Below are 13,344 nucleotides of genomic sequence, written 5' to 3'. Positions count from 1 at the left end.
CCACTGAGCCACCCAACGCACCCTGTGTGTGTGTGTTTCAGTGAAGGAACACATTCAGTGGATTAATCCACTGAAGTCATCGCTCTTTTCAGTGCTCTATTTATTCCATCTCTGGATACCGAGACTCCTTTCAAGCAGGCTCCCGAGTTCTTTGCCATAGCGCATTGGTCTTGAGTGCTTCTTTGCTTTCTGACCTATATCGTGCATTTTCTGCCCAGACCTAGAGTCATTCATTACTTCAAGGAGCCACTGGGTGTTTTGCTGTTTCCAAAACAAGTTTTCAAATATTCTCCTGTTCTTTGCTCAGTGTTCTTTTCTTCCTGCCGTTTGTTTTGATCATGTTGGAGGCTTTTCTCAGCCTGGTCACCCCTAACTATCCCCCTGTATGGAAAGCTTCTGGGGAGCGTGGCTGAATGTGTGGGTCCCACGATGGGGTGACTTCTTCCTATAAGATAATTGGGACCAATCTGGCTTTTCCACTAGGGAGGGATCCTCAGATGTCTGTGCCTAAAAATCTTTTCTCCCAGGCCTTTCTGTTTTTGCAGTAAGCATCCTCTGTCTCCTCCCATGGATCGGTGGTCCTGCCTGTGGTTCCAGGCCCGGAGTCTCTTCTCAGTGTCTCTGAAAGCACATCTCCTCTCTCCTGCAGGCTTGGGACAAGATGATGGTCATGTCGAGGTGCAAGATGGAGAGGGCGCCTGTCGGTTCCAAATGCTCTGAGCCTGATTTTTACCCAGCGCTTGGTTCTCAGCCCCTAGCCTCCCCCATGATCTGATCTTAAAATCTGTGCAACCTAGAAATAAAAGCAAATTCATCTTTGCACAAACTATTACCTTTTTAAAATACAAAGTGGTTGGTGCTACAAAAAACTTTTACTTCCTAATATACCATTTTCTACAAAGTTGTTTAATAAAAGGATAAATTCTATTTTAAAGGTTCTGTGTGTTTTTCCTGGATGTGAACTATTCCTATTGCTTTGGTACAAGAGCTTGTAAACGAGGCATACCGGAAATATTTTTAGGATCTACATTATGGCTTTGGCACACCCTTGCTGCTTTAAAGAGTATCGTGTCATCAGTGTCGTATGGCTCATTAGCGCAGTTTGTTACATTTGAATTTTGTTATCTTAAATGAAAATCATGTAAAGTGGTCTCATCTTGCAGACCTTAAAAAATTCTTTGGTTTCCTTTCTGAATAAAAGTCATATGCCAATTGCATAAAGGGAGCATGGAGCCTCCTGAGGGTTCTGGGGGATGACAGGGCTGCCCTCCTAGGGCTTTCTCTGCAGGTGGGTGTGGGGGGCGCTTTTCTCACCTGCCTAGACAGCTGAGGTTCCTCTGCCTACTCTCCATCTTACAGAAGCTTGTGGACATCACTTTCCTACAGTTGTCTCCTCCATTAACCTGGTCCTTCTGGGTTTATCCCTTTTTTTACAATCATCTGGTAATTTCAATGGGGCTTGGGGCAGGGAGCGGGGACTGAATTTTAATACCCCACTAGAGTTCTAGGTTGGTGTTTCATAAATGGGCTTTTTAAGAGTCTTAAGCTTGTCAGTAGCCCACAAAGGCCCATGTGGTCAGTATGCCCAGGGTAAGCAGAGTCTCGGGAAGGTTCTGTATGCACCACCAACGCCTCTCCAAACAGCAGTTCTGGCTTTATCTGTCTTTCTGCTTACCTCTCTCATGAAGATCGATAAGGAGGTTCAGGTGGTCTCAGTGTCATCCCTGATTTGTCAGGTTCTATGGCCAACATTTTGACTGGGATGAAATGGATTTAGAGACTAATCTGGGAGAACTGAATCTTGCTGTTCACAAATGGGTACCTCTTTTCATGTTTCAGACCTTATGTCCTCGGTGACACTTTGTCATACCTTTTTTTTTTTTTTTTAAGATTTTATTTATTTGACAGACAGAGATCACAAGTAGGCAGAGAGGCAGGCAGAGAGAGAGAAAGGAGGAAGCAGGCTCCCTGCTGAGCAGAGAGCCCAATGTGGGGCTTGATCCCAGGACCCTGAGATCATGACCTGGGCTGAAGGCAGAGGCTTAACCCACTGAGCCACCCAAGCACCCCTGTCATACTTGTTGTTGTTTTTTTTAACTGAATTTTAATACCCCACTAGAGTTCTAGGTTGGTGTTTCATAAATGGGCTTTTTAAGAGTCTTAAAGCTTGTCAGTAGCCCACAAAGGGCAGAGATGGAGAAGGAGGAAGGGCAGCAGTTAGACCTCCCTCCAACCAGAATGAGCCACTTTATTTCATATACCAGGTACTGCTTAAGGGTTCATGGGAAAATAGGTCTCACAGCTAAAAATGTTTGAAAACCATCACTCTAGACTATGTATAGTCTATGTATAGTTTATGTATATTATTATGTTATGTATATGTTATGATCAAATGCTTCTTCAGCATTTTTGAGTGTACAGTTCAGTAGTGTTTAGTATTTTCACGTGGTTGGGGAACCACCACCAGCATCCACCTCCAGAGCTTTGAAATCAGTTCTTGCAAAACTAAAGCTCCATACTTGTCCAACAGCTCCCCATTCCCTCCATCCCCCGAGTCCCCACTCCAGACATTTTTTAAACTTTTTAAAAAATATATTTTATTTTTTTTATTTGAGAGAGAGAGAGAGAGGATGAGAGAGAGAGAGCATGAGGAGGGGTTGGGTGAGAGGGAGAAGCAGACTCCCTGCCCAGCAGGGAGCCTGATGTGGGACTCGATCCCGAGACTCCAGAATCACCACCTGAGCCGAAGACAAATGCCCAACCAAGTGAGCCACCCAGGCATGCCCGACTCCGACTTTTGAAAGACAAAATGAATGGGTGGCTTCAGTTACAGAATAAAACAATCCACGTTTGTTGAAGGATCCTACATAAATATACAAAGACTTAGTTAAAAGACTTTATAAGGTAACCACACTTTCTGAACTCAAAGTAAGAGCTAGTTATTCAGGTTGCGATGCAGGTACGTGGAGTCCTTTTAGAACCGAAAGCATCAAGTGCCTGTATTCCTGTTCATGCTTTTATTCACAGGTCGGCACCCTGAAGCTTTCGATAAGGAACCCAGCAGGCTGGCTGAACCTCGGTGCCCCACTTCTCCTTTCATGATGTCTTTGTAAACCTCACATTTTTTTCTACTTAGTAGGCATACACAGACCCAAAAGAAAGAAATAGGATTTTTATCTCTGTCCCTGTAAGAGTCTGAACAGAAACAGGATCATTGGGGCTGTCAAGGGCTCCATCTGGATCCTTCTGTGTGGTTGCCCTGACAACCTTGAGGTATTTTAATTTTTTTTAAATTAAGAAGGTAATACAGTTTAGCTTTCCTCTCTGAATTTAACCCTCTTCATTAGAGATCTAGCTAAAAAAAGACTTTCCCAAGATCTTGAGACATTTCGCGAAGTCTGAAGTGTAAGACATCACCGCCTACCACCTGTAGTGTTTGAAAATGAGGATTCCAGCCCCAGAGCTGTTTATAAAGCTGCCAATTAGAGGTCTGGGGATGTCTTTGAATTCGGATGCTGTTCTTCAAAGATTCCCCAGGCCACGGACTCAACTCTTTCCTTGCAGGGGCAAAGCTGAGCAGGGACAAGAGTCTTCTATATTCTGCCATCTTGGGCACACACACAAGGCGGGCTCAGGTTTTGTTTTGTTTTCTCTCTTTCTTTTTAAAGATTTTATTTATTTATTTGAAAGAGAGAATGAAAGCAGGAGAGTATGAGAGGGGTAAGGTCAGAGGGAGAAGCAGATTCCCTGTCGAGCAGGGAGCCTGATGCAAGCCTCGATCCCGTGATTCCAGGCTCATGACCTGAGCTGAAGGCAGTCACTCAGCCAGCTGAGCCACCCAGGTGCCCTCTCAGGCCCTTTTCAAGAGATGGAGTGCATTCTTCTTCGCTTACCAAGGAATTAGCTGTCATCGTGTTAGACGTGTCATCCGCAGGGGCTGGAGATGGTGGAGGTCCTGAGAGACTGCACGCATGCACGCACAGGAGGTACAGCTGAGCGTATATGCAAAACACGTGCGCCCTGGCACTGTGTCAGCAGCTGGGCATGGCTGCGGCATGGGGCCAGGACTCAGTGTGTGCCCCACCACCACCAAGAGAGCCTACCCTTTGTAGACACCCTCTCGACACTGGGTCCGCCTTCTGATCCAGTGCCATTAGCTTCGCATAGACCTGTTAGGGCGAGCGGTGGCCAGAGGCCCACCTGCTGCCGTGGCTGGGCGCCCAGGCAGAGCACTGTGCCAGACCTCCCTGCGGTTAGGGCGGGGCCAGTTCCTGGTTCCGGACAATGACTGCTTGCAAAAGCCATGGCTACCGCTTCTAGGCCTGGCCAGGTACATCCGTGCTTTCCCCCTTCACTCTGTCTGCCCGCCCACTGGCCAGAGGAATGCAGAGGACCAGCACGGGGCTCCCAGTGGGCCCCAGGGAGCCGTACTGAGTGGGAGTCTGGAGCAGGGCAGAAGGCTTGCTGGTGAACAGCCCCTCTGGTGCAGTCAGTGGAGGGGGTCAGTGACTGGCAAGGAGGGACTGGTGGCAGCAGCTGGTCAAAGTCGCCTCAGCAAATTCTCCCCGTGTGGCTTGATTTTGAAAATGCGGTGGAGCTAGTGGTGACGGAGGCAGCAGAGGGGTGGTGGTGGGAGGCAGTGTCACCTTCCACGGCGAATGTTCTGGGGCCCTGGTGGAGATGATGAGGGAAGCCAAGTGCGAGGCCTGCGGGCAGGCCACATGGACGCCAGTAGTGGCGGTGCTGGGGCTGGTGTTCCTGACATCAGGAATAGTGGGGTACTGAGGTCCTGCAGGGGACAACGGTGGCCAGTGGGGGATGGTTGGTCGTGGTGGTGGGATCTGTGGTTGCTGGTTTGGTGGCTGGGGAGCGGGCGGGGACTGTGCACGTGGCTCTGTGGTGGCCACTTTGCTGGCCTGGACCAAAGACCACTGGGACAATGCAGGTGGCAAATTGAATCTCCCAGTGCACCTATCTCCCTAGGGATTCTCGTCTGAGTCCTCCATCCACCGTGGGAGATGCCTGCCCAGCTGCCGACAGTCCCTCCCCTCCCACTGCCCACGGGGACGTCATCCTCGGCACTGGGGATACTGTGCTCCTCGGGATCCTGGAAGGTTCTCATGGGACCAGCTGCTCAGCCGGAAGAATCAAGGCTTATGATCGCTATTGTGCCCAGACCTGTGGCTGCAGGTGTTCGGCTTGGGAAGGAGCATGAACAGAATTTAGGGGCACTCCGCCCAGAGACTGGGGGGCTGAAGGTCCTTAGTCTCAGGAAGCTTTCAAGGCGGCACTTTTCAGGTGTGAAAGAGGAGCTGTCAGGGATCATGCCTGTGAAGTGACTGTCAGAGGTCCTGGACCTGTGTCCTCTGGCAGTGTGAGGGAGAAGTGCCTTCCTCCCGGGGTACAAGAAGAAGGACCCACGGCCCGTCCTTCATGCGGGGCCGCACACATACTCAGTGCCCCTTGAGGAGACACCAGCTTTTCCCGTTCTCACAAGGCAGCTGATTCCCACTGCCGAAATCACTGACTCCCAGCCCGTGGACTCCACCCAGCCGATTACTGGGTTTTATTTGTGCTGTTGGTATCTCCGTAACAGTTTTTGGATTTAGTTGCTAACACTTGAGTCCGAGATGTCCCACACAGATGTAGATTTCCAAACCTCCCTGGAAGCTTGGGAAGACTTGCTGCTCAGGTCCACAGTCTGCAGGGAGCCTTAGGTAGAACGCCCGCTCACCTGTTTGCCACAGGCTCCACCTCTCCCTAATGCCCCTCCCCACCCCCAAATTTGGGCCTCCTGCTCCACCTCTGTGGCTCTGTGCCCACCTGGCCTTCCCTGCGGGACCTTCCGAGCCACAGGTCCACTGCAGGGGTCTCCTCGAGGGAAGGGCCTCAGTGTAATTATATCAGGGTTTGGGGTGGCCAGAACAGACCCAGCAATATTCTCTCACATGGTGGAGAAAAGATTGTTAGCTTAACTGCTGGCATCAGAATTCCTCTGAGAGAGAGAGAAGTATCTTGTTTGAAGAATTTGGTGGCCATTGCTGGGGATGGAAGTGGGACTCCAGTTTGCGGCTATCTGGTGTCAGCCGCCGGAGTTTCCACGAGAAAGGGAAGAATTTGTTGTTTTGTTTCTGAGGAAGAGGGCTAGAGAGGAGGAAGAGGAGAGAAAGCTCATCAGAGAAAATGAGGAAGGATGGGACCAAGTGAGCAGGTGTCTTCATGGCCAAAAGGAAACAGTGGGGTGTGTGCCTTTCAAGGTATGTCTGTCAGAGAAGGGACTGGCTCTCCTCCTCCCCACGCGAGGTCTTCTGTGCCTCCTGCTCTGCTCGCTGCCGTGGTGGGGGGAGAGCACACTTTCTGTGGAATTAAGAGAGGAGCTAAACGCTGATGTGACATTTGCGTGCCCCTCTGGAGTGGCCCATGCAGGAAGTAGGTGCCGGGATGGAGGAGAGCGTGAGGACTGTGACAGCCTGGGACCCGGAGGAAGGGCTCGGGATGTCCACAGACTGGGATGGAGGGTAGCTGGTGTGGAGGAGATGGGACAGTCCCCGCATCGGGGGACAGAGAAGCCCCAGTTGGTATCTGGTTATAACAAAATGGACCCAGTTTTCCAGAAAGAGCCAGACTTGGGTGCTGAAAGGAAAAATAACCAAAATTCTGAACTCGGATAAAATGGTCGAGCACCCAGTTTATTTTAAGTTACTGGTGGCCCTGATGCCCAGGCCTGGCGGGGTCTGGGGAGGGGCTCAGGGTGACCCTGGGCACCTGGCCTCAGTCAAAGATCTCTGTAGCAGTGCACAGGAGGCCGGCCAGGAGAGCCAGGCCCAGCATGGCCACGACAATCAGCAGCACATCCCACCAGAGCTCTGGGTATGTCCAGGACTCTGGGAGCTGCCAGCCGCAGCTCCCCAGCTCAAAGCCCGTGAGCTGGCCCAGCGGGCGGGCAGTGGCAAGCTCGGGGCTGGCGCAGCGGACATGTAGCAAGGCCTCGGGCGTGTGGTCCTCCAGCCAGAGACGCAGGTAAGTGAGGCTGCAGTCACAGTGCCAGGGGTTCTGCGTCACGTCGAGGATCTGTAGCTGGGGCAGGTGGTCGAAGGCACCAGGGGGCACAGAGCTCAGGTTGTTATTAGCCAGCAGGAGATGACGGGTGTGGACAGGCAGGGCGGGCAGGGCCGTGAGCCCCTGTCCCTGACAGTCCACCCACAGCCCCATGGTTTCCAGGGCCTGGCAGGTGCACTCGGTGGGGCAGTCGTTGGTAGCCTGTGCGGCAGCCCAGAGCAGAAACAGGGCCCCCCAGGCAGGCATTGGCAGGCTGGCTGTGGGCAGAGTGGCCATGAGGGGAGGGAGAGTCTGCCAGCCCGCACCCCCTGCCAGCCAACGGCCAGTGGGACCAACCCGGGACAAAGGAAAACTCACCTTCCTTCTCAGGCCTCAGCCTTCTCCTCTGTGGAATGGGGTAGTTATGACGGCAGGAGGTGAAGTGTGCCCAACCCAGGCCTCGCTGAGCCTCCCAGGACACTCCGAAGGCAGGATGGTGAGTGTAGCTGTGGGGTGGGGGCGGGGAATGAGGGTTAGAAGGCTCTTGGAAAGGGGCCAGGAGGTCCAGCCCCTCCTCAGTGGGGTGGGGAGGTATGCAAATGCTTGCCAGATGCTTCTCAGTCCCAACTCCTGGCCCCCAGGCTGCTTGTAGCCCCCGTGCCCAAGCCCGGGGACAGGCTGATGCTGCAGACTTCACAGAGCACCCTGCGCTATCGATGTCCGCAGCTGGCCTGGGGCCCGGTGATCTCTTTGGTGATACCCAATGTAGAAAACAGCAGGATGAAGACACTGAGATGGGGACCAGGAGAGCCCCCAAAGGGGCTCCCTCTGGAAAGCCATGCATCGAGGCTAACACTCAGAGTTGGGGAAATCGAGCCTTGGAGACAGAGTGCGACCCATGCAGGGTCACCTGGCGGTCTGTGTCACAGAACCGAGTCCAGCTCAGGCCTCCTGAGCTCCAGGCTCTTGCCTGGGTCTCCTACTTGCCTACAATTGCTTCGCCTTCCTAAGACAGGCTCTCCCCTCAGGGCCTGGCCCACAGCAGGTTGTGAAAATTAGTTGAATCAACCAAGGAGCCAGTGTCTCAGAGCCGGTGCCCTCCCCCTGCCCCATCTTCTGGAGAGGAAAGCTGAAGGGACAGAGGTGGGCCGGTGGCTGGCCTCCTCTCCCACCGTCCCGTCCGTGTGGGGGCGCGCTGTGGGAGGTGGTCCTGGGTAATAAGAGTGCCACTTACTTGTAGGCCTGCAGCCAGCACTCCTTTCTGTGCCCTGAATTGTCCTGGTCGAGGCTGAGGTAACAGCTCTATGCAAAGCCGCTGGTGGCCGCTGCTTGAGTGGGAGGAAGGAAATGATGAAAATAGCCCGGCTTATCCCCCGCGTGCAGCGCTGGGGGGCTGTCTCCGGAGGCAGCGGGCCCTCGGGGTCCCAGGGAGTTGGGCCCTAAATGGTAGGTCAGCCCCTGTTTACAGAAGGGGGTCCCACAGGTCATCGCCGTGGACTACCGGTGCCTCGCTGGGCCTGGGGGAGAACCAAGGAGGCCCCTCATCAGGTCTCAGGAGGTGGGGAAGGCTTCCAGGAAGATGAGGCCTTGGAGGCCTCCAGATCTCCTATTTCCTTATCTGTAAAATGGGAGCAATCATCCCTGTCCTGCTTGCATATGCAGGGTGTGGCTGGGGCAGCTCCCGTGGGCAGAGAATCCTATGGCCGGAGAACAATGTCATCTTGGATTTTCTTTGGTTCTTCGGAATAGGTCAAGGAGAAAGTCACTTTTTGGTGTACTGCATCTTTAGCACCTTCTAATAACCTCCTGATCTTTCTCTTTCATGGGATGCTACAGGCCCATGGCTCCGTCTCTATCAGTCATTGGTCTCTAGCTAGAATTTAAGATTGTTTTTTATTTTTTTTTTAAAGATTTTATTTATTTATTTGACAGAGAGAAATCACAAGCAGACGGAGAGGCAGGCAGAGAGAGAGAGAGAGGGAAGCAGGCTCCCCGCCGAGCAGAGAGCCCGATGCGGGACTCGAATCCAGGACCCTGAGATCACGACCCGAGCCGAAGGCAGTGGCTCAACCCACTGAGCCACCCAGGCGCCCCTAAGATTGTTTTTTAATCTGCATTTTATTTATTTCTGTCACTACAGGGGAGTGACATCAGTTTTCCATTTTCTTTAGTGATACAGAGTTCTCTTTAAAAGATAAGTGGATTTTCAGTTTATTTATCTATTTTTAAAGATTTTGTTTATTTAATTGAGAGAGACAAAGAGAGAGGGAGCACAAGGAAGGGCAGAGGGAGAAGCAGACTCTCCACTGAGCAGGGAGCCCAGCGTGGGGCTCAATCCCAGGACCCTGAGATCATGACCTGAGCCGAGGGCAGACGCTGAACAGACTGAGCCAGCCAGGCGCCCCTCAGGGGCGCTTTTAACACCCCATTTGCACACTACTCTAGACCCACAGGAGCGTGCCTCATGTTCACACAGAGTGTGGGTGTTTTATTTTTTTAGCATCTCGCAACTTGGAGCTCGCTTCAAGGCGTGCTCCCGTTCATCGGTGTATCTGTCATCTGCTTTTCCCCGACAGCACAGCAGCTCCCTGAGGGCTGTGTCCATGGTCAAGCCACGCGCCGAGGTCAGCGCCTGCACCTCACAGGTCCTTCCTTAGTCTGCACCGGCTGATTGCTGGAGCAAGCCAGTGATTTGACTCTGAAAGTTTCCATCAGCAGGAGGACCCCGATCTTCTAACCCGACCCCTCGTTGTGCAGATGCTGGCAGACCACTCACAGGGGAAGCCTGACTTCCTGAGAGGCTCCCCTGCCCCCGTGGTCCCATGGCCCCATCCATGGCCTGCTTCTAGGACACCTGGGATTGGCTTGGGGCTTGGTTTTAAGTACCCAAGGCTGTGCATTGCAGCATTGTTAATGGCAGCAAAAAGCTGGAAACGAAAGGAACAGTTACCAGTCATGCACACCATGGGATATTTGACAGACATCACACTAAATGAAATAAAACCGCATGAATCATGTTCTTGGGGGAATTTCCATTGTGTTGTTGAGCGGCAAGAGTGAAATGCACAAGAGTATGAAGTAATACCCCGTTCTGGTAGAACAAACTGTGATAAACTGTCCTTGCTCAGGACGACTTGAGAACGTGGGCCTCCTTATTTCTTACTGTGTGCCCCTCTCAGGCTAGCCTCTGTCCTCCCCCGTGGCCAGAAGGCTGGGGTCTCTCCTGCTGGCCCCGCGGGGCGGTGCTTGGATTCTCGCCTTCCACTCGGCCCAGCTCTGCCCTCTGGAGAAGGCGCTAGGCATTGACCTTCCTGTGATGCCCAAAGGGCCAGCCTCCCCAACCTTCTGATCCCTGGCCCAGAGCAGGGTGGGGAGGGAAGGCGTCATTCGGTCCCCTGGAGTCATGACTGCTGTCGCTGGGGTCACCTGGCAGGTACTTGGTGACCACTCTCATAAGAACCTGGGCCACAGACCAGGAACCTCAGCCTCCACAGACCTTCCCTTCTCCCACTTGTGGACCCCTGGGCTTGTCCCATCTTCATCTTCCTGCATGCCTTTACAGCATGTGAGGAAGGAGTCCCGGTGAGTGGGTGCGCCCCAGCCCCCAGGTTGTGTTTCCTGACCTAGTTGGGCACACACTCTTCCTCTTGGACCTCTGAGACTTCCCTCTTATTTTTTAGCATATACAACTTAAAAAAAAAAAAAAAAAACCAAAATGACCAAACAAAAAGCAGCACACATGAAAACTCATTTTTGTGGTGGAAAAATTGAATGTTCAGATGAGCAGGAAGAAAACAGTAAAATTTTCTCTCAATTCCAATATCAAGCAAGACTGCTTTTTATTATTTTTTTTTTCCAGTGCGTATTTCTTTTCTTACCCTGAATTGGGTCACTTGGGGCCCACGCTGTCCTGGAACCTCCTTTTTCCACCTGTGAATACACCCACATATGTCACCAGTGTTTGCCATAGTTCCATTGTATGGACGTGGCAACATTTATTTAAGGAATTTCTGGGCATGAAGAGTGTGCCTCACTCTCCTTATCTCGGTCAGACAGGCCTTTGTGGGGGCTGAGGGTGGAGAGGGGCAGCTCTTCAGGCTTCCTGAGGTGGGGACGCTCCTTCTTCCAGGGCTGCCCAAGTTGGCTGACCCAGTATCCTATGCCATTTATCCTGTGGAGAAACTGAGGCATTCTCCACTCCTGCCCCTTCAGGCTCCTTACTAGGTCACCTCCCCAATCCCTATTTGGAAGCCCACTCTGCCTGCCCCACTCCATCCTCTCAGTCTGTAAACATGCTTATGACCTCCTTTATTCTGGAAAAATCTGGTGTGTGTGCACATGTGTATGTGTGTGTGCATGTTTTGAACACCCCAGCATGCTCCCTGTTCTCTTCCCTCAGCCCCTTGGGTTGACAACGAACCCAGATACAGTTGCTACTTCCCGAGGGCACCAAGTCCTATCTCAGTCATGCACATTCTCTCTTGGCTTCCAGTCTACCTGCCCCCGCTTGTCCTTCCATCTCCAATGCCAGTCCAGACATGCACATCCTGTCCTACCTGGACATCCCCTCTGAGTGTTCTACAGGAAGCTCGTACCCACCATGGCCTAAACCTGGGTGTCTCTCCCCCAAAAGCCAGCCCCCCTCAGTGTTTTCCACCTTAGAGAGGGCCACCTGCAACCACCCAGTCACCCAGCCAGAAACCTGGGGCACCATTAGGGATGTCCTCCCTCTCCCCACTACCATATCCCATGATATCTGTGGACTTTGCATATCTGCATATCTGTGGACTTTGTCCCCTTCAGGGTGGTTCTCCACTCCCTCCATGTCCCCTTCTCTGGCCCTGTCTTCCACTCCTCCCAAGTAACCCTCACCCCCTCACTCCTCCTCTGACATCTTCCTCCATTTCTAGAATGGGAACCCAGCTCTCCCCCAGGACCCTGTCCTCTTGCCTCTTCTTGCTGTTTCCTGGGATTTCTCTTCCTCACTCAAACCCCAGCTCTTTTGATATGCATGTTGTCTGCCGGGCCCCCTGCTCCTGCCTGCTGTTCCCCATCCTGATCACTCCTCTTCTAGGTGACTCTCACTTTAAGCACTGGGCTTTCTGTCCACCATGAACATTGTCTCCCTCTCTGTAATTCCAGCATTCATGCAGATGACTCTTAGTCACCCTGGCCTCATAGTCCGTTGACCTCTCCCGGAGCTGTGCTCCTGTCCTCAGGTCCATCACAGCTGCTCACCCTCACAGTCCTACCCCAGACTGGCGATCATCAGCAACTGCTCCTCCTCGAAGTCTTGATACAAATGCCCCACCTCTGGACTACACCTCCCCATTCCAGTACAAGTCCTTGAGCCTACCCACTCTGGTCCTTCTCCAGCCTCATTGAGGTCTCCGGGCCAGTGGCCTTATCACTGTACTTTTATACTTTTAATGGCATGGCCTCAAAAGCTGACCCAGGGATGACCACTGTCCTTCAGTGTCCACTCTTCCCCTCTTTCACACAAATAGAATTTTAGCTGAACATGAAGCCTTTAAGCTAAAGACTACATTTCCCAGCCTTCTTTGCCTTCAGATGTAGTCATGTGACCAGGTGTAGGCCAATAGGAAAAGAGGACTAAGTGAGAGTTCTTCTTCCCCCGGAGGAGGTGGGGGCTGGGAAAGCCATCTTGGTTCTTGGGGTGTAGCCCTGAATTGTGGGTGGCAGAGCAAAAAGATAGAAGGAGCCTGGGTCCTTAATGGTTCTGGAACTGCCATCCAGCTCACGCATGCCTACTTGGGACTTTTCCAGGGAGAGAGAGAGAAAATTTTATCTCAGTGAAGCCTGTCTTCAGATTTCTGTTACTGTCCCCCATCTTCCTCTGAGGGCGAACCCACCAATCTGCCTGCAGTGGAGGCGTGTCCTCACATATTCTGCCTTCCCGCCTGCTACAGCACAAAAACGACCCACTGCGATGAGACAGGCCTTAGGAATGCCCCCCAAGATCCTTCACGCTAGTCCTCAGGACTGGTGAATCCGACGAGACATCCCTGCTGTGGCTGTGCTGTGTTCTGCGGCTCAGCTGACCTTAAAAAGGGCGGTTTCCCAGCAGGACCTGATCTAGATGTGTGAGCCCTTAAGTGCAGAGAACTCTCTGCGACCGCTGGCAGAAGAGGAAGTGAGAGAGACGCCACAGAAAGGGAAGTCGGAGAGGTCTGGACCGTGAGAATGGGCGCTCCGCACCCACGGGAAGGCGGGTGGAAATGAAGACGGGCACGCTAATGCTGCAGGGAGCTCGACTTCAACGGAACGAGGGTCTCTCTTCCGCAT

The 13,344-nt window shown here is 52.5% G+C and overlaps 1 protein-coding gene across 1 annotated transcript; it reads right to left on the bottom strand.

The window, feature by feature from the left end:
- Window positions 1-6,668: 6,668 nt before the first annotated feature.
- GP9 (glycoprotein IX platelet) lies at window positions 6,669-8,613 on the bottom strand. The gene is made up of 3 exons (XM_032334128.1): window positions 8,273-8,613; window positions 7,417-7,544; window positions 6,669-7,316 (listed from the first exon to the last, which is right to left on the bottom strand). The coding sequence occupies exon 3, from the start codon at window positions 7,303-7,305 to the stop codon at window positions 6,772-6,774; it is 534 nt and encodes a 177-aa protein (XP_032190019.1). The 5' UTR covers window positions 7,306-7,316; window positions 7,417-7,544; window positions 8,273-8,613; the 3' UTR covers window positions 6,669-6,771.
- Between the last annotated feature and the right edge of the window lie 4,731 nt (window positions 8,614-13,344).

The sequence above is a fragment of the Mustela erminea genome, chromosome 1 (genome assembly GCF_009829155.1).
Source record: "Mustela erminea isolate mMusErm1 chromosome 1, mMusErm1.Pri, whole genome shotgun sequence".
Classification (NCBI taxonomy): domain Eukaryota; kingdom Metazoa; phylum Chordata; class Mammalia; order Carnivora; family Mustelidae; genus Mustela; species Mustela erminea.
The sequence above is the reverse complement of the archived record's forward strand: the minus strand, read 5'-3'. Positions and strand labels throughout refer to the sequence as shown.

Excerpts from the sequence above, each read along its gene's own strand:
- GP9 (XM_032334128.1), bottom strand. The coding sequence starts at position 7,305 with ATGCCTGCCTGGGGGGCCCTGTTTCTGCTCTGGGCTGCCGCACAGGCT.